At 32.8% G+C, this 27,943-nt stretch overlaps 1 protein-coding gene across 3 annotated transcripts in view; it reads left to right on the forward strand.

Annotated features, from left to right (window-relative positions):
• The window catches only part of LOC148166922 (lachesin-like), a 76,774-nt gene that overhangs the window by 20,163 nt on the left and 28,668 nt on the right, over nt 1-27,943 (forward strand). For all 3 annotated transcript variants that reach the window (XM_088047369.1, XM_088047370.1, XM_088047371.1), the window contains exon 2: nt 18,369-18,475. In XM_088047369.1, the coding sequence (XP_087903495.1) occupies nt 18,369-18,475 (107 nt within the window). The remainder of the gene's footprint in view (nt 1-18,368; nt 18,476-27,943) is intronic.

Here is a 27,943-nt window from a genome sequence, read left to right on the forward strand (position 1 = left end):
TGGTTAAAATTAAATGAGTGCCTATAGATTCTCCAGGACAATAACACAGTATGAGTGCGCTTTAAATAGATTAACAGCTCTGTCCACTCTATAAAGAAACAAATCCACTGTGGGTTTCACAACAATAGTCGCTTTTATTGGGCTAATAATTCTTTGTTTTAGCTTTCTAAATTTATGGGACTTGAGCAACGAATTCTTGCAGCGGAAAATCAAACTGACTTAGAAAACTTCATTTCGTTCTATCATAAATTTTTGACAAGTGTTTTAAAATCGGGGATAAACGAGCACTTTAGTGTGAAGTTATTCGTATTTTATAATGTACAACGTTAATTTTGCGGATATTTGACGCGCTAGTGAATGTTGGCAATCATTTTAAGCTCAGGTGTTCAAGAAAGTATACTCTGCAGACTCGGAATGAAATGCGAGGTGCATTATAGGAAAATTTATAACGTATCATTCAATAACATATATTTTATTTTCTTCTTCATGTCTGACATTAACTTCCGTCTCCTGCTATTAAGTAAATTCAGAACAAGATCTGAAGATATTGGAAGATAGTAAAACATGTCATTACAGTCAGCTCAGCGAATTTAAATTTAGCACAACCTTCGAACTTTCAATTTGCAAAACAGTTGCGTGGCCTATTTGAGTTTTTCACTTTTTTTTTATTTCACTCCTGAAAACCGTACAAATCTATGCATGAGCAAATATTTATCAACCCTAAGTTTCACTCGGTGCTTTCAAGAATGACTGACCCCGTAAAGTGCGACCGAAATTCTGCGAGACCACCTGCAGAACCGACAAATTTCCCGGGAAGCGAGCGATATCCCGAATGGGTTATATCCTTTATTGCCTATGTTTATGGCTTTATATTTTTCAGGGTGCTTATATTCAAAATATAAATATTTTAATTACGTTGATAACCACACTTGCATACTTATAAAACTCAGTTTGTTTAAAAACACACGTTTAGGCTTGTTACTATCAAAAAATATTAATCGGGACTCACGTTCTGGAATGTCTTGAGATGTCATTTAAACGTCACTGAGAATATATCTCGTTTTCTCTCAAAGGAACAGAAAACATGAAATGTAAATAAGTATAACCTCACCAAAATACTACACATTAGTCACAGAAACACAAGACAATAAGTTATCTAGACCACCATCATTTCCCACTCGTTTTTCTCACAAATTCTAATTTTAACGCAAAACGCGACCGTCATAATTACGCATACATCTCCCTGATTAGTTTTACTTAATTTTTCATAGTCTTTTGCTGAATTTTAAGTAACAGTTCCACCTTTTTAATTTACAATCGGCGAGTGAACCACGTCGTTTCTAATATTTTGATCGCCCATAACTCTGTTATTTGTTGACCGATTTTAACGAGTTTTCTGCGTGAAATTCTGCCTAAAATGAGCACAAATACTTTAACATTGCTTTATAAATAAACGAGATAGCGACCAAGTCTAAATTAGAGACCGAAAGGCAGCTAACTTCTACATTGAAAAAAATGAAAATTTCGAATTTTGAATTTTGATGTCTTAGATAAAAAATTGCGATTTTGAAAGGTTTTTTTTTATTTCCATTATTCCGGAGATATCGAGCATGATGGTAGTTTTGCTAAAAACCATAAAGACCGTCAAAATCATGGTAATTAAAACAAGAATTTCTTTCGATAAAGCCTCGTTATATTACCTGCAAGGAGAAATATATGCGGGCGAGCTAAGGCCATGAGATTTCCGCGAGGGTGCTGTACATTTTACTGCTTTTTCTACAACTATATTATGTTGGAAATTGAAACTGAAACAAATATAAATGTTGGAGTTAATATAAAGCTTGTCGCTGCTGTAAACAAATGTTTGGTTGATGTGTGTAAAAATTAAACTTATTCGCAAAAATGATCAGATTTCGAAGCAAAACTAGGAGAAACTAAATCAACAGAGACTGTCGTATCTTCCGCAAAGAAAGTTCCAAGCTGTGTAATTATTAGCAGAGAATTTAAGTGATTTTATTACTTGGGCTTAAGCCTGCCTTGAAATAATAAAATATAACTACTTTGCCAATTGAAGTTTTTTGAATTGAAGTTGAAAAAATATAAAAGAAACTAATTAGAATGAATTTTTGTGTAGTTTCTGGCAAGACATTAGCTGCTATTGTAAGTTCCACTCGAATCGTGTTTGGAACTAATAGGCATCTTCGCAACAATCGTTTGAGTAGTTTAGTTTCGATGTGTACATCTGGAATACCGTTATATGGATTTGACGTTGTCTCAGATTGGTGCTAGAGTTTGTGCAAGCTAGGTGGAGAATAGAGATTAAATTATCTAATTTGCTCGCAGATGGATTAAATTTAAACTGCAGAGCATCGAGTTATGATGACCCGATTAAATACATAAGATTTGCGAGATTTTTACCTTGATTTTCTTCGCTGTTGTGCGTCTAGATAAACTATGTAAGCTCTTATTTAGGTTCTTTGGGAATAGCAATTAAAACTTTGTTAAATTAGTTGATAGAGATAACTAACTGTCAAACTGCTCGAACTATATTTAAATCAGTTTTGCCGTAGTTAGAGAGAACAACTACATAATCTATGAAAAGAAATTTGAAAGTTGGGCGTTGAATTATCATTTTAACTTAACTAAAGCTCCGTTCAAATCCTTTTTATTAAGCGTTGGGGGTGCATTATAAGCCATATTAAGTGACGATTTGCCTGTCAAGTGAATTATGAGAACTTAATGACACAACGAAGCATTGCCACCGAAGGATGCTTGCTATTTTGATGGAATGTGTTATAATCCTATAGAAATTACGGGAGACTCGTTTTAGCCGTTTTGTGCTTTATACCCAACCACGAAATTACTTTTTAATTGATTCTTATCACCCCCTTTCAACTTAATTCTGAGATAAGGTGGTGATTTTAATTTAAAGCGTTTTATCATGTCAATTGAAGCTTTTTTCAAACACGCTCTAATTCCACGTACTGAAAATTTTAATACGAAATTATATTAACGGTATATTAGTATAATGTTGAAACAATGCTTATACGTTTTCCGCTATTTGAACGTGAGTAATTAATTAGTTAATATATAATATCGATTTACGGCTCTTTGTGAGAATATAATTTATGCATGGAACTATTATTAAATTTTCGTCAAGATACCTAAACAAATTATTTGCCTTTCAAGATCTACTCTCGACGACGTAGCGCTTTTTACACTTGATAAGCCAATCTTCAGTTTATTATATATTTTATTTTTAAACGTACTTTAATTAAGGTTCGTCATTTATTAAATCAGGAAACTTCGCTTCTCATATTTAAACTTGTTGTTTTATAAAACAAGAAATGACTTGATGAAAATTTAAAAATACATTGAGGTGAATTTAAATGTAGCAGTCTGGCGAATTCGAAGAAAAAGTGCTTTTTGCAGACAAAGTATTAAAAGATATTGATAGACAGTATGTAATAAACCACAAAACAGGCCAACTCAAATTGAATTTCTGAAGAGTCAAAAGAATCAGATTGATGTTTAGCATGAGAGAGAGCCATTAAAATCCGCAGACAGATTGAGCAACATTCTAATGATTCTCATTTCCTCTTTTGCCGTCTCAGTAAAAAGTTGGCTTTTACATATTTAATCCCTGTTTCATAACTGTAAACAAAATTGCACGACATCAATTTATCGGTTTCGCTAATTTTAAACTTTCTGTGAAATTTATGTAGGAAGTCGTATAAACCGTTTGCTTCCAGGCATAACACAGAAATTCCAATTCTTTTTAGTCTTACTAAAATACCGTTTTATCTGTAGAATCGTTAATCACATGATTTTCAGACAGAACTTCTTCACCTATAACTGAGATTCACCAATAAGCACTTCTATTTATTGCTCTTTTTAACGCGTTGCGTACGATGCGCCACAGTTTCACACTCTTATTCGAACTGTTGAAATGACGCAGTAATTTCTACACGCCACCATTTTTCTCTGACACTTGCAGTTTGTTGGGAATGTAACTGTAATCGATTTATGACGCTCGCCGACACCTACAACTCATTCTTAACGTTTCCTGAAACGATAATGCCTGAAAAATTCAAATTGTACATTGGATAATATCTCAAACTGAATCGAACTGATGCTCAATTTTTCAAAAAACAACCGCCAATTGTATAACAAAACAAATTGAAATCAACTCGAAACAATAAAACGATATTTGGCGCGATACGCTTTTCTAACTTTTCCATTCATTCTGTTTTTCAATACGCTAATTGTATAGTTTCAGCTAGTTCATCGTTCTTACGGGCAAAAATTCTATTTGCGCGTGGGTTTTACTAATTAACTGTGGGTTTAATTGGAAAATTAAAAATTACTGCAAAGTTGTACAATTTTCATAAAGCATTAGTTTGAATTGTTGAAAATTTTGAATTCAACGCCAGTTTTCATCGACTCGGTTTTTACGATTTTCGTTGAAAGCATCAATATCAATATTTTTCGGTTCTGGGTCAACTTTAATTAAAACGAAACCAATTTATAAGTATATATTCGAGAAATCTAAGAAAAGTCGCAATTATTTCAAGAGATAAATAAATAAATCAGTATTTGAATGAAAACGGGACTTTATAAAAGATATTGAAACCTTGATAGTTTTAATTATAGCAATATCTTTCGCAACAATTTGTCGTCGAAAATGAGTGCACGTTTTATTAAAGTCGTATTGTTATTTGACTGCCGTTCTGATAGAATCTCATTAATAGAACTTCTCCCTGGTTAAAAGCTCTGAACCTGGTTTGTGCTTGAACGCTTCTGGCACCTTATTGTCATTTGTGTAAGGAACTTTTGAGATCAAAGCTCAACAAGCTGAAATGAATAAATGTTCTCCTATTTGACCTCACAAACCAAATTATTTTTGCGATTTTTTTTTTATTAAGTGATTAATGTGCATTAGGCCTCTCATTAGAAGAGGATTTAGTTGTAGTCCTTGGAGGGTTGACTGGAGGATACAGTTAGCTCCAAAACACGTGTTTCCTGCTTTCGGCTTTACATGCATGTTATATTAAAATACATTGTTATGACAGCTTTGGGAGTATGCAACATATTTAACATAGTGCGCTCATTCTGTATGCAAAACTTGAATCTAGCGTAAGTGGTAGCCTGGTTGCATCCTTCTTTGCCTAATCCAAGGAATTAAACGAAGAGATAAATTATTTTATCGATAGAATAGAAATTGTACAATCAAAACAATAACGTTGGAGTCATGATCTTCAATGTAACTGTCAAAACACAATACTACTAAAACGTGTACGTAATTATTACACGTAATTCGATTAACACTTGCTAATTTCAAGTGGTGCACTAACAAATTACTGGACAAAACTTAATAACCTTAGAATGTCGTTAGTTCACGACTCATGAGACCAACACGACTGTTTAGTGTCTCAAACATGGCGTATTTTCCTGCACAGTGTACTAGAGAAGCTCTACCGCTGTTACCTTACAAAATATGTAAATTTAGTTAAACTGTTTTACATATATCGTAAGCGCGTAAACTTACTAAACCATGTGATAACCTACAATTTGATTAAAATGTTAACACTGCCGCACCATTTTTTCAAACTTGCCATTTTTAAAATTACCACAAAAAAAATAAATTCCAAAATCCCGTAAAAAAACATGGTAAAAATGGTGGATGCGCCAAACGAAAGCTTCAATAAATCATCCACGAATTTGTTGTACTGTTTTGTTTAATCACAATACGAAACTAGTGAAGAAGCGGATTTTCTTTGGATTTTCAATATTGTTAGAAAAATATTTTTGAATTTATATTTTTTTAGGTTCTTGAGTTTTTTTAGATTTCCTAGATTTGTCTTAGATTTTTGAAATTGAGATTTAAATTTTTTAAAACACTGAGATATTCTGATGTTCTTTATATTGTCCCCTGATGTTTTAGATTTTTTGAGACGTCACTTCTTTTGAATTTAGCTCACATATTTCTTTGTAATTTTGAATATACAGGGCTGTTTTTATTAGTATACATATTTTCAATTTTTTTTTTTAAATCTAGCTTGAATTTTATACTCATTTTCTCTAGATTGTGTATTTTTCTGAGATTTTTTTTAATTTTCTTTGCATATTCTCTACATTGTATTTAAATCCTCGTTGTTTATAGTGCTAATGTATTTTATTTTCATATACGATTGCAATTTCTTTATTATATTATTCTGAATTAAAACTTGCGTCCTTCTTTAAATCCGTATGAAGTGCAAATCGGAAATGTTTCTAGAATCAATATTTTCGCCGTTGTAATAAATTTGAAAGTACAACGATTGTTGGTTTGTCTCTAAAACGTTTTTTTTTTTGTTAGTGTCGAAGGCGGGTAAAATTGGAAATGCGGGGTCTTATTTTTAAGTTTGTGAGGTGTACATAATTTTAACATGTTTCATAAAAAGGGAAGACAGCGTCTTTTATGGGTTCTTAAACTGAGAAAGTTTAAGAATGTTGGTTGCGACTTGTCTCATTAATCGTGGCGTTTCTATATGGTTAATAAATGAAAGTAAACCTCTGGTGGGATTCAAACCTTCCACCTTTCTTAGCTCGTTGCGTTAACCGTCACAAAGGGGTTTAAGGTTGGAATTGTTATGATTAACTCGAAACCCGGAAGCTACAGAATATCGGGTTTCGAGATTTACATCAAATAGTGTTCATGAATCATACGTAAAACCCATTTTTGGCTGATGTAATGTGGTCGCGCCCTGAGCCTAATTGTACGGTAATTGGGTGATATGAAGCAAAAGGGAGGTGATTAGACGTGAATAGGACTCAACATTGGGAATGTAAGCTGAAAACCCACGTAGGTCGACACTCTTATCAACCCTTATTTGCTTTCGACATTGTTTACACGACAATTTTCCTTCATTAGAAATTTAAAATTCTTTTTTATTGTTACTACTGACGCAGCGGGTCCACGGACATTCACTTGCCCTTGTAACTAACAGCGAACACGACAACTCCCACGAGCATGATTTTCTTCCAAAGTCATATGTGGAAGTCTTTCCACTTTCCAGACTCTGGAATCGGACTGTTTGCTGCAGACTGACAATTCTCCGGACTTAATTGTTTGGAGATTCCGTCCGGATATTAAGAGAATTCGCTTCCGTCGTTTTGACTAACATTTTTCCTCTTCAACTCTCGTTACACTTAAATATTATTTATAAATCAATAGCCTTCAGACTGATAGATTGGCGTTGCGAACTTACAACGTCTCTAGATTGGATATTGTGGATATGGACAGCGGAAATTTTTCTGACAATATGCGATTGCAACTACCTGTTTCTGCCCACTCTAATTTTACCTCAGATATTAACAACCAAGGCTTAATTTGAAATCGTTGCTTTTCTTAGAAGGCGCCGCTAAAATATGGTTCATTGATTTCTGCAACTTAGCGAATTGAAAAAAGGACGTTCTATTTATAGGACAATGGACACATCGAAATTCGGGAACGTGACTGTGTCTACAATTTAGACTGCAAAAGCTAAATCCTTTTTACTCATAAATTAAATTAAACAAATCTCTCTGCCAATTTATCATTTAAAAATATTTTTACCGTTGGATAATAAAACCGCGTCGCTCATACGCCAACGCGATTAAAATACAACAGCCAGTAAATAAATATTAAAGACTTTAAATGGTGATCGTTGTGAAGGGACCGATTACATTTTTATAGCACGTCAGTGAAATGATTTAATTGGCCTTATTTGCAAGTGTAAGCGCTTCGGAATGAGAAAAGGCACACATACAATAATTTGAGAGTTTTTCTGCGTGAATTCCGATGTGAATTAAATTTCATGGGGACGACAGGGTTTCAAATGTAAAGTCTCGTTTATACACTTCTTCACGCATCCAGAGACATTTATCAATTAAAAACAACATAACTAAGTAAAATATTGTGGTTTGTTAACAAGTATTTATTTGAAACGTGTCACTGGGGATGGACGTCTGACGGTTATTAACTAGTTTGTTTATTTGATTGAAAGTGAGGGAGTGTTGTGTCAATTATTATTTTTAATGAACCCTCAATTTTGACAAAATGTTACATTGAATAAACTATTTTAACTAACGTAACAGTGCTTCGAAGTGCGGTCGGGAAAGTCATCAGAAAGTTACAAGAAGAAAAGTAATTGGCACCATATTGAACAGATTGTATTAATACACATTTGTATCGATATTTCTGTCTTTCGAAACGTGTGGTTTTATTTATCTGCGGTGACAGCTCACAATCGATTTGTTTAAGCTTGAACTGATTACCGTTTCAAAATTCGAACTTAATAACTTTCGCCTTTTACAATTCGTTCCGACGCAAACTTCGAGTTTGGTTTATGCACTTTTAGGAGTAGATGCAGTATGTGAATTGAAGAGTCGGAAATAAAGGAAGTAGCGAGATAGAGCAACAACGAAGCAGAGAAAGTCGCCAAGATCTAATTTTCCCTAAGTCACTCCGTACCTCGGAGAGTTGCAACCACAACACGTCGCAGTTTACTCATGCAAAATACAATATTCCGTACGAGACATAATAGAACCGTCGTTAATGTGACTCCGTAATTGTGCTCCGGTATTAGATGCATCGTACGTACGCCGGTAATTGATGTGTGCTTTCCCCAAATTTCTTTCAACTGCTAAAAACTGTCGATTCTTGTCACGTGAAGAAACCAACAATTAAAAACCTTCTTACAGTCACACTTAAAACCACTTCACATCTTTGCGACAGAATATCGACAGATTCAAGCTAATGCCTCAACTTAGACGTATTGATTCGAGGTCGCCTGCATGCAAATTTTTAGACTTTTTTCAAATGGTGGATGCGCCGAGACACTACACTTTAAGATCACAATCAATATTATTCCAACTACTAAAACAATAAACTCATTTAAGAATGTCGAAAAATGCCAGTTAAGCTCAAACTTTTTGCTCCTAAACTTATAGAAGTTTAAACGTAAAAATGGTGGATGCGCCGGGTATTTATTCTCCATTTAGATGAAATGTTGAGGCGTGAAAATTTAGAGAATTTAGAAAACGAAACCGTTGCGTTAATCATATTAAATTGAGACATAATTAAGAATACAAATTGCTACTGTAGTCATTTCTTGAAGGCGTAAAAATGGTGGATGCGTCAGACAATAATATCAAAATACTTTTGGAAGAAATTTGTTCTGAGGCAGTGGAGAATGATTTCTAAAGTAGAATCACCTTCTGTTTCTGAATCCGAAGCCCGTTTTGCTTTATCAGGTCAGGACTTATTTTTTTAGTACAAAATTTTGAAAAAAGATCGATTTTTAACAACTTCCTAAACTGGTACTTTGATGATTTGATGTTATACGTCATAATTAAGCTAGAGATCTCTGCTTTCTGACGCAGTGGTAAACACGTTGTTATCACTTGTCTTTCAATATGAGCTGAACATAAAAATCCGGACCTGATGGAGCAAAACGGACTTTATTCTACTTTAGAAGTGAATTTCCACTTTTCTAGGAACAAATTTTTATAATTATCGTGTTTGCAATCAAACGGAAAAACTTTGTGTCGGATTGTTTGTAGGAATGTTAGGTACCTGCAGAAAGCAGTTTTCTTTCTTTGATTTCGCATTCATTTAATTATTTTCTAGACATCCGGAAGCCCAGAGATTACATGCGTTCAAAGTTAGTGTGTAACGAGGTCTGCTAGGTTACTGTTATTGGTCACAAAACGGTTAAAATGGCGAGTAAACTGTGCGTAAGAAAGGAAGAAAATGGGAAGAGGTTGTGATTTTACTACTTTAATCACAATCGAAATTAAGATGTAGAATCTGTTTAGAATGTTTGTGTATTGGTGGTGTGGGTAATTTTTTTATTTAGGATTGTGGTAAATTTTAATCAGGGGATGATTTATTCGAGGCGAAATTAATTAATAAGTGAGCGAATTTTCAGACTAATATATTTTCGATTTAGTTATATAAAACAATCGTTCTCCAATGAGCAAGTATTACAAGTTGGGGCGCACTTGGGAAAGGAAGACGTATTACAGTTGCTTTAATACTACCCTAATCCCTAACATGAACGTTTCAAATAAATAATGTTTAAAGGTAGAGGAGCTGGTGTAAAGTTATTATGACAGGTTGTGCGTGCGAGCGATGTAGGGACAGAACCAGAGGTCTGCAAATCGAGAATAAAAAAACTTTTTCTTACTTTGCGCCAAAGCATATTTTATCTAAGATCAAATTTCAATTACTTTTACTGTGCAAGTTCTCTCGTTTATCATTATGCGCTCAACCACGAGCTTTATTTTATTTAGACAAATTGCATCCTTCATTACTGGTTGTGAAATCGAATCGATCTAGTGAAAAAAATATTTAAAAGATTTTACCAAAGTTGAGGTCTTGTTTTAAACGCACGCTTTAAAACAAGAAGAAATTTTTAAAAGATTTAAATCAGCTGAAAGTTGTCTTGAAAGTAAAAAGGTCCATTAAAAGCTTAAAGCCGTGTTATCAATCAGCTTACAATAAAAAGATCGATAATTTCCTCGTCTAAAGGAAGCAAAAAAGAAATTAAATCATTAACAATTCCAGCTTTTTAAAGAAACGTACAACTCTCTTTTCTTATTAGCAATTAATTTCAAGTTTCACACTTCTTGCATTTCTTTTTTCCTTTGATCGTGACGTGTCACTGTATAAGTTATGGCCGGGTAAAGACATGTGTAACACAGAAAAAGTCGTACCCCCTTCTTGAGAATATTAGACAGAAAAACGATATATCATACAGTAGAAGACAGGAGCTGCTATCGATGACGGGGACCTCGATGTTATTTCTGCGATCTTGAACTTAGGATCAGACATCTTTAACCTTATTTTCTATTGCTTTCACCGATGTAATATAGATTTATATAACTACCTCTACATAAATACATTATCATTCTATCAATATGTCTACGTTCATTGAATATATTTACAGTTCAATAAGCTAGCCATTCAATGATTGTGATTTCTATAGAACCCAACTCTGCATTGACAATCGTAGTTGTATATTCCATTATAATAACAATAATAACTGTACAAATTATTAATTATTGAATAAACCGTCATATGAATCGTCTGTTTATTTGAGTACCGCTTTATTTGCTACAACCGGAGTTTGCCCACTCGATACAAAATTAATAAATCCAATTATTACATAACGCACAATTTTAACAGTTCCGAAATGACATTACAAATGTTATTATATTGCTCTCTACTTAAATAATTAGTTATCCACTCACACAAATCACACCTAGCTAGTTATAAATAGAGCTAGTTCTAATTTTCTATTTTCTATAAATTTTAACTTTTATCGCTTGTCTCCACCAATAAATAACACTTTTTTTTTCAGAGCGTGAACAGAATTTAAATCCATTCCCTCGTTAGCTCCGTGGTCATCTAAAACAATTCATTTGAAACTCTCTTCATTTTCTATAGCATGATTCATTAAAATTTTTCGCGGATGTGTTTATAAAACAAATTAAAATGCAAGTTATGTGTTATCTACACGTTTCCCGGCGTTAATGGAAGCGTACGCATAACAATGTCGGAAACATTTTACTTGCACTGTTTATTCAGTCAATAATGTGTACATCTGTTTTCACAATTGCTGTAATAATTGTATAAAATAACATTTTCTTCGTGTTATTTGTACTGTTCGGATTTTATCAGACACAGACAATATTAATTACTGGAAATGTCAGAAAATGTTTCGAGGCTTTTAAAGTAACTTGTCGTTTGGTTGTTCATCCATAGCAGACCCGTCGCTAGATGAAAATTAATTCAAAGCGCAATCAGAAAAAGCTTTGGTTTCATAAATTTATAATACTGACTGTATTGTAAAACAACTCCTCTTGAAACGAAATGCTTTTTTGATTTCTACATGAGATAAATTTCAAGACTTCAAGGGTGCTTACCTAATTGGTGGAATATTAAAAAAATCCTGCCGTGAATGTAATAAACGTTAATGAAATAGCTCAACATTTTTGATACTTTAATTGAAGCGGTTTGTTTTGTTACTAATTTTAACTTAAACTTTGTTTTGTGAATAAAATTTTAGACCTTGAAAGCTCGAGCAGATAATGTGCTCTAGTTTGCACGTACTCCTCTTAGCGTAAAAGTTCTACATTTCTGTGCGATTTTTCTGATCGATTGGGCCAACGCAGAAATATCAGTATTGTTTGCCGGCGCTTCCACCTAAATATTTCAGAAAGTTTCTGAAAGTGTTGGTTTTGATACACGAAAATTTCACGTTTCACACAGGCGCATCCACCATTTTAGCAAAGTAAACTCGTGATGAAAATAGGCGAAGCTTATGCGAAATGAATAAATGAAGCCTAAAAGAGAAAAATGATTTGTAAAGGTTTGAAAAAGCCGGTTGTGAGGAAGAAGGATAAATTATCATGTCTTTGCAAGGAAAATAGTGTTGCGGGATTTTATAATGTAGAAACTGCAGGAAACATTTACATTAGTCTTTGTTTGCATTGTTTATTTTTGAGTAGTGTAATAAAATGTTGGTAAAAGGATTTGTGAATATTTTTGAAAATATATAATAGAGTAATATTCCATTGCTTTATTTTCGCGCGTGTCTTGCCGCTCGTAAAAATATGTAATTTGTGCATGGTTGTACATTTCCAGGCGAAAATGTTTCTTTCTCTGTTTTAATTGCGTCACAGCCCAGGTCTGTTTGTTAATGTTAATCTATGTAAGCCCATTATATTTTGCAGGGAGTAAAAGTAAAAGTAATTGGTGTGTTAGAGTTAAGGGTAGTGAGTAGGGTTATGTAGCTAGAGCGTTCCTGTGAAATAGAGCAGGATCAGTTACTAGCTCAGCGTAATTTAACACAGTGTCATATCGCTGGGGCGTAAATGTATCTCCACTACTTGTCAGAAATTTACAACCGGATTTTCGGGAGATCGTTTTTGTGATTTTATGCCATCCTTTTCCATTCTACTCGGATTGACTAAAGGATTCCGCAATTTAATCGCTTCATCTAATTTATTGTATTAATAGCCTCCATCGTTAAGAAAGAGAATACATTAAAGTTGATGTTAGTTTATTATTAGAGCGAGGAAATTCTATTATGGTGGATAATAGTTCGTAGAGAAAAACGCATTTAATATCGATTTTGATTAATGATTTTCTTAAATAGATTCCGGTTGTTTATGGGGAAGAAAAGGACTATTATTTCAGATTGCTATATGAGGGGTAAAAATATACTGTAACTTTATCGAATTGCATTATTTCTTTTCAAGAAACCTCGTGACATGTTTGAATAGCTATTTTATGTGAGGGAATTTGCATTTTACCCTGACTTGGCGATTTTACGCACGGTTGGTTTATTACTATAGCCGAATTGAATATAAAACGTTAGTGTACGCGTTTAAGATCATATTTATTATTTTCTATTTTGATACATCGTACGCTTGCAAACGTCTACTGATGTCTGCTGATTCAATATATTTATTACACTAGGACGTAACCTATTTTTCTTCTCAAACTCGAACAAAAAAAGGGATTCACCTATTTATTTCAGTAGAATAGATCTTTACCCTGTAAGAGGTTTCATGCAAAGTTTACAGAGAGGCGGGCGACGACCGGTACAGAAATGTGCACTCATGAGGAACACGATGAATGACGGAGACCGCTTACATCACAACTCCCGATCAGCGAGGGATCGATGTATATAGTCTTCTAAGTTTTCTGCCCTCGGGGGTCTTGTGCACTGAATTCTTTTACTACTTTTAGGTTTCACTCTAATTGATTCCAACACCTATAATAATCAATCAAATTTTTTATTTCTAGGAGAGATGGAAGCACTTTTATGATTGTATTCCACTTTGCATTGTACTCGTTGCATTTTGAAAATTTTTGAATACATTAAAATGTACTATTTTATATACAATCATGATTAAAATTTGTAATAGCTCATTTTCTAACTGTCCATTAAATTATTTTGAAAAGTTTGTAAAGAATTTAATTTTAAACCTCGGCTGCTCCTCGGTTTGTATACTATTTTATTCACAATCATGACCAAAACTGTTTAAAATCTACCAGAATAAATTATTTTAAAAAGTTTCGACTCTATTATGGTTTGTCATTTTGATGTTTTGGAGATTTTATTTTAAGACGAATCAAATATTTTCAACTTGATTTTATTAAAATTCGTATTTTTGTTAGATTTTAAGTTATATCAATGAAATTTGAGAAAGTTATTATTTCTAAAACGTTCACTAATTGTGCCTAAAAGCAAAATTTTAGAACAAAAATACAGATTTTAGAAAATTTCATTTTATGGCGGATTAAATATTTTATTTATTGTGTTAAAGTGCAAAATTTTAGAACAAAAAATTCAGATTTTAGAAAATTTCATTTTAGGACAAACAAACAATTTGATGTTTTAAACTTTTTTTTATAAATTTTGTATCTTTGTTAGTTTTGAAGTTATGACATTGAAATTTGAAGAGGTTACCATTTTTAGACCGTTTATTAATTATACCAAAGTGCAAAATTTCAGAACGCGAAATAGAGATTTTAGAAATTTTCATTTTAATGCGAATCAAATATTTTCAACTTTATTATATTAAAATTCGTATCTTTGTTAGTTTTTAAGTCATGACATTCAAATTTGAAGAGGTTACCATTTTTAGACCGTTTATTAATTATACCAAAGTGCAAAATTTCAGAACGCGAAATAGAGATTTTAGAAATTTTCATTTTAATGCGAACCATATATTTCCAACTTTATTTTATTAAAATTCGTATCGTTGTTAATTTTCAAGTTATAACAATGAAATTTAGGGAGGTTATTATTTTTAAAGCGTTTAGTAATTGTGCTAAAGTGCAAAATTTTTAAACAAGAAATAGAGATTTTAGAAAATTTTATTTTAGGACGAACCAAATATTTTCCACTTTATTTTATTAAAATTCGTATCTTTGTTGATTTTAAAGTTATAACAACAAAATTTGGTGAGGTTACTATTATTATAGCGTTTATTAATTGCGCCAAAATGCAAAAATTTACAACAAAAAATACAGATTTCAGCAAATGTAATTTTGGGACAAACCAAATGTTTCCTACTTTTTTTTATTAAAATTCGTGTTTTTGTTAATTTTTAAGTTATGACACTGACATTTGGAGAGATTGCTATCTCTAAAGCGGACAATAGTTGTATCAAAGTTCTATCAAATTTTAAAACAAAAATTAGAAATTTTAGAAAATTTTATTTTAAAACGGGGTTTAAAGTACGCATGCATTGTGAATAACAACTGACCCCGTGTGACAATGTTTCCATCTCCTCTGTTTGTATCTTTAAAGCACAAATGTTATATAAACATTGTTTTAATTTAAATAAAAACCATTTTTGTACCACACGTTATCACCGCTTTTAATTAGAAACATCAGCGTCAAGAACAGTTGTTTAATCAAAACCAACTGCCGACTGACATAGCTTGTCAATTCATTATATTGATGTAAACACGAAGGTTTGTGAAAATATTTTTTTAACATTTATTGGAATAAACGAATAATTGTTTGTAAGAAAAATCACGACGCGATTTTTTCAATTTGTGTCGTGGGAGTTATGGTTCCACAAATAATCCCGAAAACCGTCCATTCTTTAAAATAACACTATGTAGATGAACTTTATTGACAAAATCCTCTATAACTAAACATTTGCAATTTACGGGCGACCCCTGTCAGAACGTGAAGCTCGCAAATTCGCTAGACGAACAATGCTCCATTTTAAAAATTCAGTTTTCGCTATTTTAAATGCGTGCCCGGAAAGGGTAAAAAAGCTAATTGATTTCATTTGGTGAGTGATTTAATGAAGCTATGTGCGAGCGAGACGGTATATTTTTATATTTAATTTATAGTGATTTTATGGGTTATAAATAGAGGCAGTGCCAGGTTTTCGAAATCTTCGGGAATTTATACCTTCATCTTGATACCTTTTAGTGTATTGCCAATATAAATATGTAATCGATACGTGAAAGTACTTTACGTCGGAAAAGCAGTTGTAGCAGCTAGCTTCCGGTCTCTGATCGAGAGAAGATTCTCCCACTATCCCCACACTTTGATATAGATCGGTCAATTTACTTAAGGCTTTTTTTTCGTGTCTTTCACCTATCTCAGTATTAAAATATAGATTCATAATAATTTATCGAAGATCGAAATACATTCATGAACGGAAATCAGAAAATATTTTACTGAGATTTTCCACAAAAGACTTATTTATTTCTGCAAACGCGATTTTGCTGCAGCTTCAGGAAATATATGTACTTTTCGTGGTAACAATAAAATGCATTCCTCTTTCTATGATATAACCATGAAGAACGTTTACAGCAAGAATGGGAAAATGCCGTTATGCACTCCCGGATTTGATCGATGGCTTATTGGATCTAATACTACGAATTAGACACACTTTAATCAATTCTTACGTACTGCAAACCACTCGGATAAAATTGTATGCAAAAAAATGGCAGCTTGGGATTCAACTCTGAAATTTTGGTTCATCACAAAGTTCGGAAATTATATTGAGAAATGCTAGCGCAATATTTACAAAGGTTAGATAAAATTTAGCGAACTTTTAAATCGAAAGAAGTAAGCAAAACTCGGCACGTTGTGCCTCTCAATTTTGAGCATTTTCACGAAAGTGCATTTCACAATTAGGATTGACTAAACTCTGGTAATTTTTTAGTAGCTTAATATGCAAAATTGCTCTCGAGATCGATGCGCACTCCGAAACGGAAATTATGCATAGTTTCACTAAAATTATCAAAAACAAAGGAGTCGATTTCATTGCGAAATTGATCTTTGCTAGTAAAAAAAGTGTTAAGTATTGCGACTATAATATTCTGACAATAATTTAAGGAAAAGCGTACGCGGTCCAGCATAAATGACTAAAGCTTGTAATGCCCGCGTGTGGTTGATTTTGATGGATGGCGTAATCAAGGAGAGGACTGGCTAATTTAGTGTACAACAGTATCTGAGCAGAAACACATAATTCTGTATACAGCCTTCCTGGTCAATCTTTTTCCCCTCTGTGCGCCTCAAAATAGATCGTAACACACTAGAAATACCCTGATAAATGATCCGTTTTAAGAGAGCAACTTGTACAAATCCGGTAACGTTCAATCAACGTTACATCCACAACGGTGCAGAGGTTTATGTTAAGTTTCGTCAAGGGAATGATTTAGTCACATGCGTAATTAGACTGATGAAAAATATTTCAGTGATGAAAATGAATTTTTCTCAAGTTGATGGGGTGAATTGATACGATGATAAATTGGGGAAATTTATAGTTTTTTAACACTTTTTTCAGACGGAGATTAAATTATTTAATTAAACGTGCTTCGATTAGAGGAGACATGTTTCATTTATAAAGTCGGTATGAATGATTATGGATAATTATTTAAAGCATCTTGTGTATTACTGCTGTTGAACAGTGAATACAAAACAGCTTAGTCATTTTTCTTCATTTCTCACAACTCATGTATTTTTTCTTGCATAATCCATCATTTTTCGAACATAATCGTTTTTATGTGTGAGAAATAAAACGTTAACTTTTTTAAATATACGTGAAATAAAAGCGTTATGTTTATTGGGCGCACATATTTTATATTTATATACAAGCAATCTGATATTGGCACCATAAAACACATTAAGTGGTCACTTCAAATATAAAGGATAGAATAACAAGCACATAAAGTGGGAAAGGACTGCTTTTTTCTCCGCTCTTCGAACGAAATCGATTCCGTAATCTCCTTTGAGGGGTTTACCTCTATGTCTCCCGAATGCAGTTCCATCTTCGTACTACTCATATTGTATTCTCCCCTCTTTAATGACATTTTAGTTTCATCAGTCCTTAATAAAACCTTAATTTATTTTTATGAGTATCAACTTTTCAACGTGTTAAATTACAACCCCAAAAAATTTATTGTCAGTTTCATCTATCTACTTCCCTGTTATTTGTATAATCCACATTAATTTGACATTGTGACTAATGAAACGCCGACAGTTACAATTTTCTCATTTGTTATCCATAACGACAGTTGTTATAGACGTTACAATACTTTATTCACTGCGTCACCTGTATCGACAAATTTTAAAGTTGATTGCATGATAAACACTATATAAATTCAGAGTTTCATTACCTAACTTTTATTAAAACTATATAAAGCTCAACAAAAATTAAAATTTTAATCTCATCGTGGTCTTTGAAACTTCTCGCGAACAATCTTTGCGTCTTTCTCGCTCCGTTATCTCAGGTATAAATAATTTTCAGACAAATTCATTGATTTTCTGATTGTTTAAATTATCGTTTTGTTGCAGCCATGACGGATGATCCTAGATTTGCAGAGCCCATCCCCAACGTCACAGTGGCCTTAGGAAGAGATGCCAGTTTACCTTGTGTAGTAGAAAATCTCGGCACATATAAGGTCAGCTTTCAAACTTTTATTCGACAACTAATTTATGATAGCAAATATTTTTATAGTGGCAATATCGATGACGCGACGTCGACATTACTATACTCCAATTTCTTTTTATTGTTCCAAACACAATTTCCGCGGCTATTTTTATTTGTAAGGTGCAAGACACTTTGTCGATATTACCATTTCTTGCCTTTTAGGAACGTCATGAATTTACTCGTAAAACTACAAATAAAACGATTTCATTTTTCATCGTTTATGACAAAAGTCAATCGTTAACAAAGCTTAAAATTGAGCTTTTTTACTATACGGACCCGCCACTACTGTATTATTAATGTTTTAGATGACAGCTAGCAGAGCTCTGTTCATTTACCTTTAGTGAAGATCCAATTTATTATTCATATATACATATTAATTTAAACCACGAATTCGTACACGTCGAACTCGTATTAGTATAGCAAAGCGCAGAAAGCTCATTACTTCGATTAATGTGTTGAGCTTAAATTAACAGCCTCCTTTATTGAACTTTAATTAATTTGTTTACAAATCTTTGTTTATTTAGCTTGTGATTATATTATATAGTTTCTGCTTATATTAAATACAAAGTAAACTCGCTTTTTTTTTAATTACGAATGGTGGATGCGCCGAAATAGTGATTGTTTAATGGTAACGAAAAGTAGTCTAATCAACAATCTGTGAACTTGCGACGAGAAATCTCACGGGATTATCCTTGATGTTTCACCAGATTTTATATGTTTTCCTCTAGAGCCTAAGAAATACCGAAACAAGCCTCATGAATTCGGGCAATTCGGAAACAAAACAACACGTTTTTACGATGGAATTAGTCCAAATCACAAAAGGCCTTAATTTTGCAAAATTTGTTATATTATTATATGTTATATTTAATCATATGTTTGAAGCGGAAGTTTTTATGCAGACACTAGATAAAGTTTACCAGCTTTTAAAAACTTGGGATTAAAAGAACGGCAGTAAAGGAAAGCAGTGTTGACCAAATATTTACAAGTTACGGAACGAATTTTATGAAAAATGCAAATGTTGCTTTTATATTTTATGAATAAACTGCATGTTCTCAACATTCCGTATAATTTTCAACACAATTCTTTTGATAGAAATAAGCAATAGCTTAAAATAGAACGAAGGATTGGCCTGCGAAAAATTTATTTATTAAGCGTTCGCTCAGGTATTTTAGCAGAGAATTTAATTTGAAACTATTCACATAAAACGTTACCATTTTGATTTGTTGGTTCTTTTTAATTGTGAGTTATATCAATTTTATAATTAAATTACAACGGGGATCAATATTGGCGATAATAATATCAAATATTATATAACAGCGATTGTAACATCGTATAACATCAAATTAGCACGATGTGGCTTTAGAAAGTTTGATTTTTATTCAATGTGAAGCAAAATATTTTAAATTACATTTCCACTCGTTAAATCATGTTGATGTATAAAAACACACATTGGAATTGTTGACCCTATTGTGATTTTTTGCGTAAAATACATTTTATAAATACTTTAAAAAAGTTATTGTGGTTTCGTTCTCGGGTAGAATTTTATTCGTTCATATTCCTTGATTGTGTCTCTCAATGTAACGTAATATCCGTTTGTAAACCTTGTCGAGTATTGTTGTGTTTACTGTTTTATAAAGTGTTATTTATTTCATGAATTAGTAAAAAGTCGACATCCTTTTTTCGTTTTGTTCGGAGCTTTGAAATCAGTTATAAATTGCATACATAATTACACGTAACTCGTTTGACAGATGTTTTACAAAATGTTAAACTGATATTTGGATACCGAATGATGAAGGACATTTTCGATTAAATTGTGCAAATTAACATTACGATTCAATTTTAATCCAAGTTAAATAAATCTGTATTTTATGTATATGTACGGGGTATAGTTCTATATTTTAACGTCTAATGAGCAAATGTAATTAGGGAAATTTACATGACTAAAAATTTGATAAATCTAAATGTTTTTACATGCTATTATTTAACCAATTTTACTATTGTATTTGGATGATTTGTTGAACTGTAATGTAAATTTAGTAAAATTTGAGCGTTATTTACGATTACCGCAACTGCCTAAAATAAATACCTGAATTTATATGACTGCATATATCCTATTATTTGTTTTACTGACAACAGTTTTTTTCATGGCAGTTACTATTAAATAGTACATCAATAATAGGGTAATCATGCATCCAGTTATAGAGTTATAAAACTCAATTCCTGCATCTGACAACATCGGTTATTTATAATTGTTAATTGAAATAATTTTAATATTTAAATTGAGTGGAAATAAAATGAAATGTTTGTACGAGGTAAATCTGAACGAAATAAATATTTGGGTGTAATAATTCAAAGTAATTGGTGAATTAAAGTGTCCCATTAAAATAAGTTATGTATATGTAAGGAAATTACGAAATCCCGTTAAATATAAGTAGTATATCTCTCCATTAACAAGGTGCTTGAGGCTCTAATTTAGGCATGCAATGTAAATATCTAAGATAAGTTACATTATTTCCTACCCCATCTAATCTTTGCTAAGACGAAGTCTGGGCCCATTTGAGCTCAGGATTTGCTACGTTAATCGTTCCAAGATTGCTGTCACGGTCGTACTTGAAATTGTTATCATGCGTACGATAAGTTTCAAATGTTGAGAATTCATAAAGATTTCACAGCTCATGAGTAGACTTTTCCCATTCTTTGTATCAAATTGTTGCTATTCCTCGCCTCTTCTCAACTTGTAATTAACTTGATCAAAATAAAATTTGAATACCTGGTCTTTGTGAAGTTTTTCAATTAACAAACCTTAAATGGAGCGTTTTTCAAGTCGTCTCTGTTTAATCAATTTTAATTTTACGTTTGTTTACACGCTTACTTAATTTCACGGTTTAAATTTTAAGATTATTTCTGGGTTGACCCGCAAATCCCACACAACTGATCACTGTTCGTGTAATAAATCTCTGATTTGTAACGCGTATAAGCCAACATCCATCTTAGCAGATTACCTCCTGCGTTGCACGAATGAACATTACAAAAACCTAACATAAATAATAGCACAATTTTTACACTTTCAAGTTACATTTTATCTCAACCTAATTTCTCTACGCTTATTAAGATTATAGTGTAAAATAATCAAATAGAGGAAGTGTTTTCCTTGCTTAATTTTCCTAGTTTCCATGCAAATATGACGCAGTGTACACTAATTAGAACAACATGATCAACATACTTGAGTGAAGCCTTAGATATCCGGTTGTGACACGAAATGTTCCTAGTTAAATTAGTTCTTATCATATTCTCATTTGTACACCGTTCCAATATACTCTGTATACTTAATTAAATTACATTTTGCTGCTAACGCACTAAATAACAAATAACTGCTTTACTAAACCTGAAAAATCGAAAAATCTTTCACGTACTCATATAGAATATGTATTAGACACAGGTTATAAAAAAGGCTTTTATTTGAATCGGAAGATTTTATGGACAAACTTTACTACGTTTTCGTGACTTTTCGAATCATATGCTATAAGGAAAATGTGCTTCATCTTCCCAACAACTATCAAATGATAGTTTTATTAAACAACCTTAAAATAACACCTTCTAATACCACAAGATTTTAATCAAATAAATTATATTGCGAATACTTTAAACCATCTGTCTTACAAATTATAAATCGACACGTTGACGCCAGGAAACACTAAAACAGACCCATAAAATGATACAATAAAAGTTATTACATATTTTGATCCAACCTCAAATGACTTTCTTACTTCTACAACTTTAAACTAACATTGAAAAATGACCGTGCTGATCGTTCCCAGTAAATGTCTTTTCAAGTGCTTTGGAGTTTGTTGTTTATGAAATATTTTTGCAATGATGATAATGATGACAAATTTTGCCATTTCACTTGACAAAGTAACACGATTTACAAATTTTCCGGTGCTCCTATAATTTCAGAATAATTTCTAAAAATTTTGGTTTTGATTAGGAGAGACATCGCAATTTATACAATTTTTTAAGTTTCTTACTATCCGTTATACTTTTTTCAAAAAAAATATTAATGTACCCCACAACGGGGGAAGTTGTTACTGCGCACGGGGTAAGTTGATACTGCGCTCCATTTTAATTGTAATAACTTTCCCCGTCTTGACAAAATAAATTAAAATTCTATTTTGGCTAGGTTTAAGAAAACTTTAATAATTACATGAAGACTGCAAAAATCCACAAGAAAATTTAGTTTCTGTGCTATTGTGTAATAACAACTTACCCCGTGTAGCAATGTCTCATCACTTATAGTTAATTATCGAAATTTGAAATTTAAAGAATATAAAAAAAGAGCTGGCTGACATAGCTTTTAGAAAGTATTACAAAATTTCTTTATTTGTTCATCTCAGTTTAATTCCGTTTATGACAGCGCCGAGTATTTTTCCGCTGTATAAATATTGCGTTTAATCGAAAAAACAAGAAAAAAAACACCCCTCTATACAGTGAAACTCACCAACAGAATCTCTCTAGAGAGGTGTTTATCAAAGAGAATACGTCTTCCTTCAGACAATAAAATGAAATGTTTGCCTAATCAATAAAAAAGTGGAATTAAAAAGAACAAGGGGAACAAATACGATTTTGGGTTAGGTATAATATTCGCAGATATGAAAAAATTCCGCGGGTGCAACAATATTTTTCTGAAATGTTGGATTTACGAGAAAATTGCATCTCGAACTGTTAACTGATGCGTGATAATGTGAAAACTGCTGTCTCAATAGATTTTTCTAACCGCGTAATGAAAATCAAATAAGAGTTGTATTGATTTTTAATAAGGTTTCAACTAGAACGTTTAAATGTTGGAAGTTTAAGCATATTGTCTTGTGAGATAGAATTGAGGAAAAGAAAAACGTTCATAAAGATGCAGAGACGGTTTAAAATAATTTTAGGGAGACCATCAGAATATATTTATACTAGGAATTAAGCGAAAATGTTCTCGTTTTTATATAGTATCTCATATTTGCTTGGGTAGATAAGGTGGATTTTTTCATTTGAAAACTTAGATATGAAAAGAAGAAAAATACGAAAGACCCGACTGGCTATTATCTCGAAGGAGTTGGATGTAATCAAACTAAACGAGCAATGAAGTCACCAAGGCAAGGAAGGAGTAGTTGTTAGGCCGCAAAGCGTTGTATAAATGTTTCGACTAACTTGTTGATTATTATCAAACGGATCCACCATCTCAAAACACTTGAACGTATTATATTTCACCAGCAATTAACTCGCCAACTTTTCTTCCATACACTAAAAATTTACGTTACAGAATAATTCGAAGAGTAGTCGCAGACTGTAAATTAAAGTCTAACAACGCGGCAAGTGCCGTTGCCCAGGCAATAACGAATGGGGTGGAGCCCGTGACCGTACGTTATTTTCGCGATTATTGTGGTTTTTATAGTGGTTAAGCCCACTACACCGAATTCGCAAGGAATATTTTACCGGGATCTACTTCAGACATACTTTTTCACTCGCTCTACCAACAAATTATACACCTAATTTACTAAAATTTCACACACTTTATTTTATGGAATGGTTATTACAAAAAAACTCTCGTTGAAATTCATTTCATAAGCGAATTACGTGCCGGATAAATTCAATACTATTCAACATTTTCTAACTCGAAAACAACCAGTGGGATACATAACAAAAGTATTACCAATAGTGCTTGAATTAATTAGTAATTATTATGCACTAGAAATGTATTTCAAATAAACTACATATGACTACAAAAGTACTGTTAAACTTAATTATCCATGTTAATTTGAATGTTGAACAATTTGTGCAGAATTGCCAGCAAATTCATTCATTGTTCAAATGATATAAAGTACACCGGGGTAAGTGAAATCGCCAATTTCAGCAGATTAAATTCTACTTCAATTGAATGATATGTTCTTAAGAAGTATTTTTAACTATCGTTTATTAATTTTACTTGCTCAAGACTCGGGGGAAAAGGCAAAGTAAGTGGGACAAATATAAATAACTAGCAGCTAAAAAGATTTCACTTACCCCGGCGTACCTTAGTTCTTCATTTAGAACAACGCAAAAACGTAAAAAACATTTCCCATTCTTTGTCTATGAAACAATAAATCAAGAATAAATAATGAAAAGATTAAGTGGTCCTCGGAGTTTTCCGTGGCTTTGGATTGCTTTTTCGTTATGAAATAAAAAGTGTCCAGTTAGTTTGCCAATAAATACTAAAAATATGAAACAATAGCTTCAACTGTGAATGTGTTGAGATTTAGTTGATAGCTGTATTGTCAATATTTTCGTTTAGTCGCGTTTAATTGTAAACGACTAAAGGCAATGTTGTTTTCTCTATTATTTCCTCATTAAGCTTTTTGTAACTAATAGGAACGGGTTGGTGCTACCCTCATAACGAGCCTAACCTCTACAAGTAAATATAATAGCAAGACAAACAATAAAGTGTAAAGAGAAATTAACGGGCACTGTGTTCCTAGTAACGGTCTGATGAATAGTGGTAATAACAGATAGTGTAAAACGATGGAGAATTAAACAAGCGGTCAAGACATAAAATAGACGAAAATCCATTTTGTAATCTATTTAGCAAGCAATAACGACAGTATTGTTTGTGTCTAGTCTAAAAAAGAAAACGAGGAAGGTTGAATACTATCTACCCTTAGGCCGATTGCGGATTGACTCTTACTCGAGGACTCTCCATTCACGGGGGAAATGGTGATTGCAGTGTGGTGGCTCGGCTTCAGTAAACATTGCAAGATAAAATAATAGTCTGAAACAAGTGCCTTAAAAACCCATTTCATTTTATTGATTTCAACCAGGTCGGTAAAATATTTTTACTAAATCTAGTACGGTCAGTTTAACAAGGTGTTACTCTAATTACCGCTCTGGGCGAAGTGTGTACGATGACAAAGAGTTTATTAATCAAACATTATGTGCGGGTGACATTACTGTTAAATTACGGCTACGCTTACATTTATGTCTCTATAAATAAATTATCAAATCTATAATTAATTACACTCAATGAAACAAGTCACTATTCACAAACATTGACTGGTTATAGCATTGTTTCCACTTATCAACATTTCAACTCGAGTTGTCAATAACAAATAGTGGTTTTAAAATTTTCGGACACAAGGGACGCGTTTTACATTAATCAACACGCAAAAACTTGATGGAATTTGTTAACTACATTTTTTCTGGAAGCTTAAGTTTCAAATAAAACAAATTTCGAATATTCCGACTATTTTTCAACAAACCATATTCGGATTACAAAAATAGGAAAATCTGTGAGATTTAATTTAAACAATAAAATTTGCTGTTATTGTTCAGTGGTAATAGTAGCAAATATAATTTTACCAATGCGGTTGAAATTTTCATTTAATAGTGAAATCTGATTTTTTTGTTCGGAAATTTAGGCTGTATTACTATTAGTCGCAGTTGTGCAAACACAATTATTGCAAAGTACATAGGCAGATTGTAGTTGGTATGTAAATATTTAGAATCCGTTCGAAGTCAGAACAATATTGGAGTATTGATTACTTTATTAATAAGACGAGAGAATTTAGCTTATGACAAGGAATTACATGTTCACCGTCTGTTTCAAATTGAGATATCTAAACGTCACAAGACATAAACACATATTGCAAACACCGGAGACATCATCCAACACAACTTAAGTCAAATACTATTATTCCCAAGGATCAGTTTCTACAATAAAATTATAAGAGAGAGATGAAATTGTTTTGTGTCAAAACGTCAACAAAATTGTGCGTTAGGACAAGCCGGAAACTATTTTTAATTTTTGGTTAGGAGCGTTTGCTGAAGAGTTCTCGAGTTGAGTGAGGATCCTTGACAGACCGATTCCGGCTCATTGAAGATTATAGTTTTCACCGGAAACAGATCCTAGAAATTTTATTAGATTTTGTGGAAACGCACGTGAAACAATTTTAGGTAATTGTAATAAATTCTTATTCTCGTTTTGTTTGTGATAGAATTAACAATTAAATGAGTAGCGTATAATTTAAATTAAAAAAGTTCTTTCAGCTTTTTACTCAGAGGATAGATAATAAAATAAAACTTTTGTTTTGATTATTATGCTTGTCCGCTTTCGATGCAGCTGAAACCTTTTTTTGTATTTGTAAATTTTGACGTGTGGTGTTTTGATGTGGAGAGAATGGCGTTAAAAAAGGTTTTTGCTCGAATAGTGATGCTGAGTGGTATGGAAATAAGGACGCGGAGTGCGTCTTATTCGTAAACATGTGTTTGTGTTAGCATAAATAAAATTTATGTGGAACTCGAACAAGTTACAATACGTTATTAGAAAGTTGAAATATTTACAAACTTATTTGGAGAATAAGCAGGGTGAGCCCCAAGCCAGAAGAATTTCCGCAACGTATATACACAACCTACAAATTTACATCTTTTAACAACATTGTGAGAACTCCTCCCGGTTGCTGAATATCACAGTTCCTGCCATCACCTCGGGCCCGACCGCACACTACATCATTACCGCTGCGGCTTCCCCAAAGTGCTGGCACTGCATTCTGTTAAACTCGACTGCTAAATGCACGAATATGTAACGGCTGTCAGATCAAATCCATGTGCCTTGACACCTGCCGCTAATTGCTACAGGTAATTCCTACTTTCTCCTACTTAAAACCACCATCCTCCAGATTTTCCACACGTCAATTAATCCAGAGGCTCTCATACCATCTTCTAAACAATTCCTTGCGAAGAAAGTATTTGTACTTGCGCTAATTTTCGATTTGGGATTGTTTTTTAATCGCAAATCCCCGCGGTAAAACTTGCTTTCAGCAATTCGGGATAATCTTCTTTAGAAATGTCAACAAACTGAGCGTGCTGATATTTATGACTGGTCACAAATCTAAATTTTTTAAAATTAATCGTACTCCGTGATCAAGGTATTTAGATTTGAAGCAAACAATAAAATTAAAAATCGCTTAACCAACTAAACAAAGCTCGGATGTGAAGCTTCCGGTTGTAACCGCAACATTTGCGCTTTTGTTTACATAGCAAGTTATCGGTTATTGTTGCAATTGCGTTATTTATAAGTAAGACAAACCGGGTCGTGAGTAACGGATGTAATTTATTGATTTTGATGTGGATTCGATCTGTCAAATCACATCCGACTTCAGCAATCGCACATGACACCTGCCACTAATTGCGACAGGTAATCTTGAGAACAAAGCCGAATTTGTAACGCGCTTTTAGTTATGTGTTTTATGTTAATGGAGGATGCATTATCATAACTCGGGAAATACAGCTGCGCTCCAATATCCGACACCAAAGTTTCCTTGATAAATACCTAAGCAACTCGACCAGACCGTCGTCTTCAGGTTCTTCAACAAATTCTCCTTATTATTTGTTGGCTAATTTGGCCACTGAGCGCAACCCGAACAACCCC

Source organism: Gnatocerus cornutus, chromosome 10 (assembly GCF_029298725.1).
Source record: "Gnatocerus cornutus isolate USDA-ARS CGAHR chromosome 10, icGnaCorn1.1, whole genome shotgun sequence".
Lineage (NCBI taxonomy): Eukaryota > Metazoa > Arthropoda > Insecta > Coleoptera > Tenebrionidae > Gnatocerus > Gnatocerus cornutus.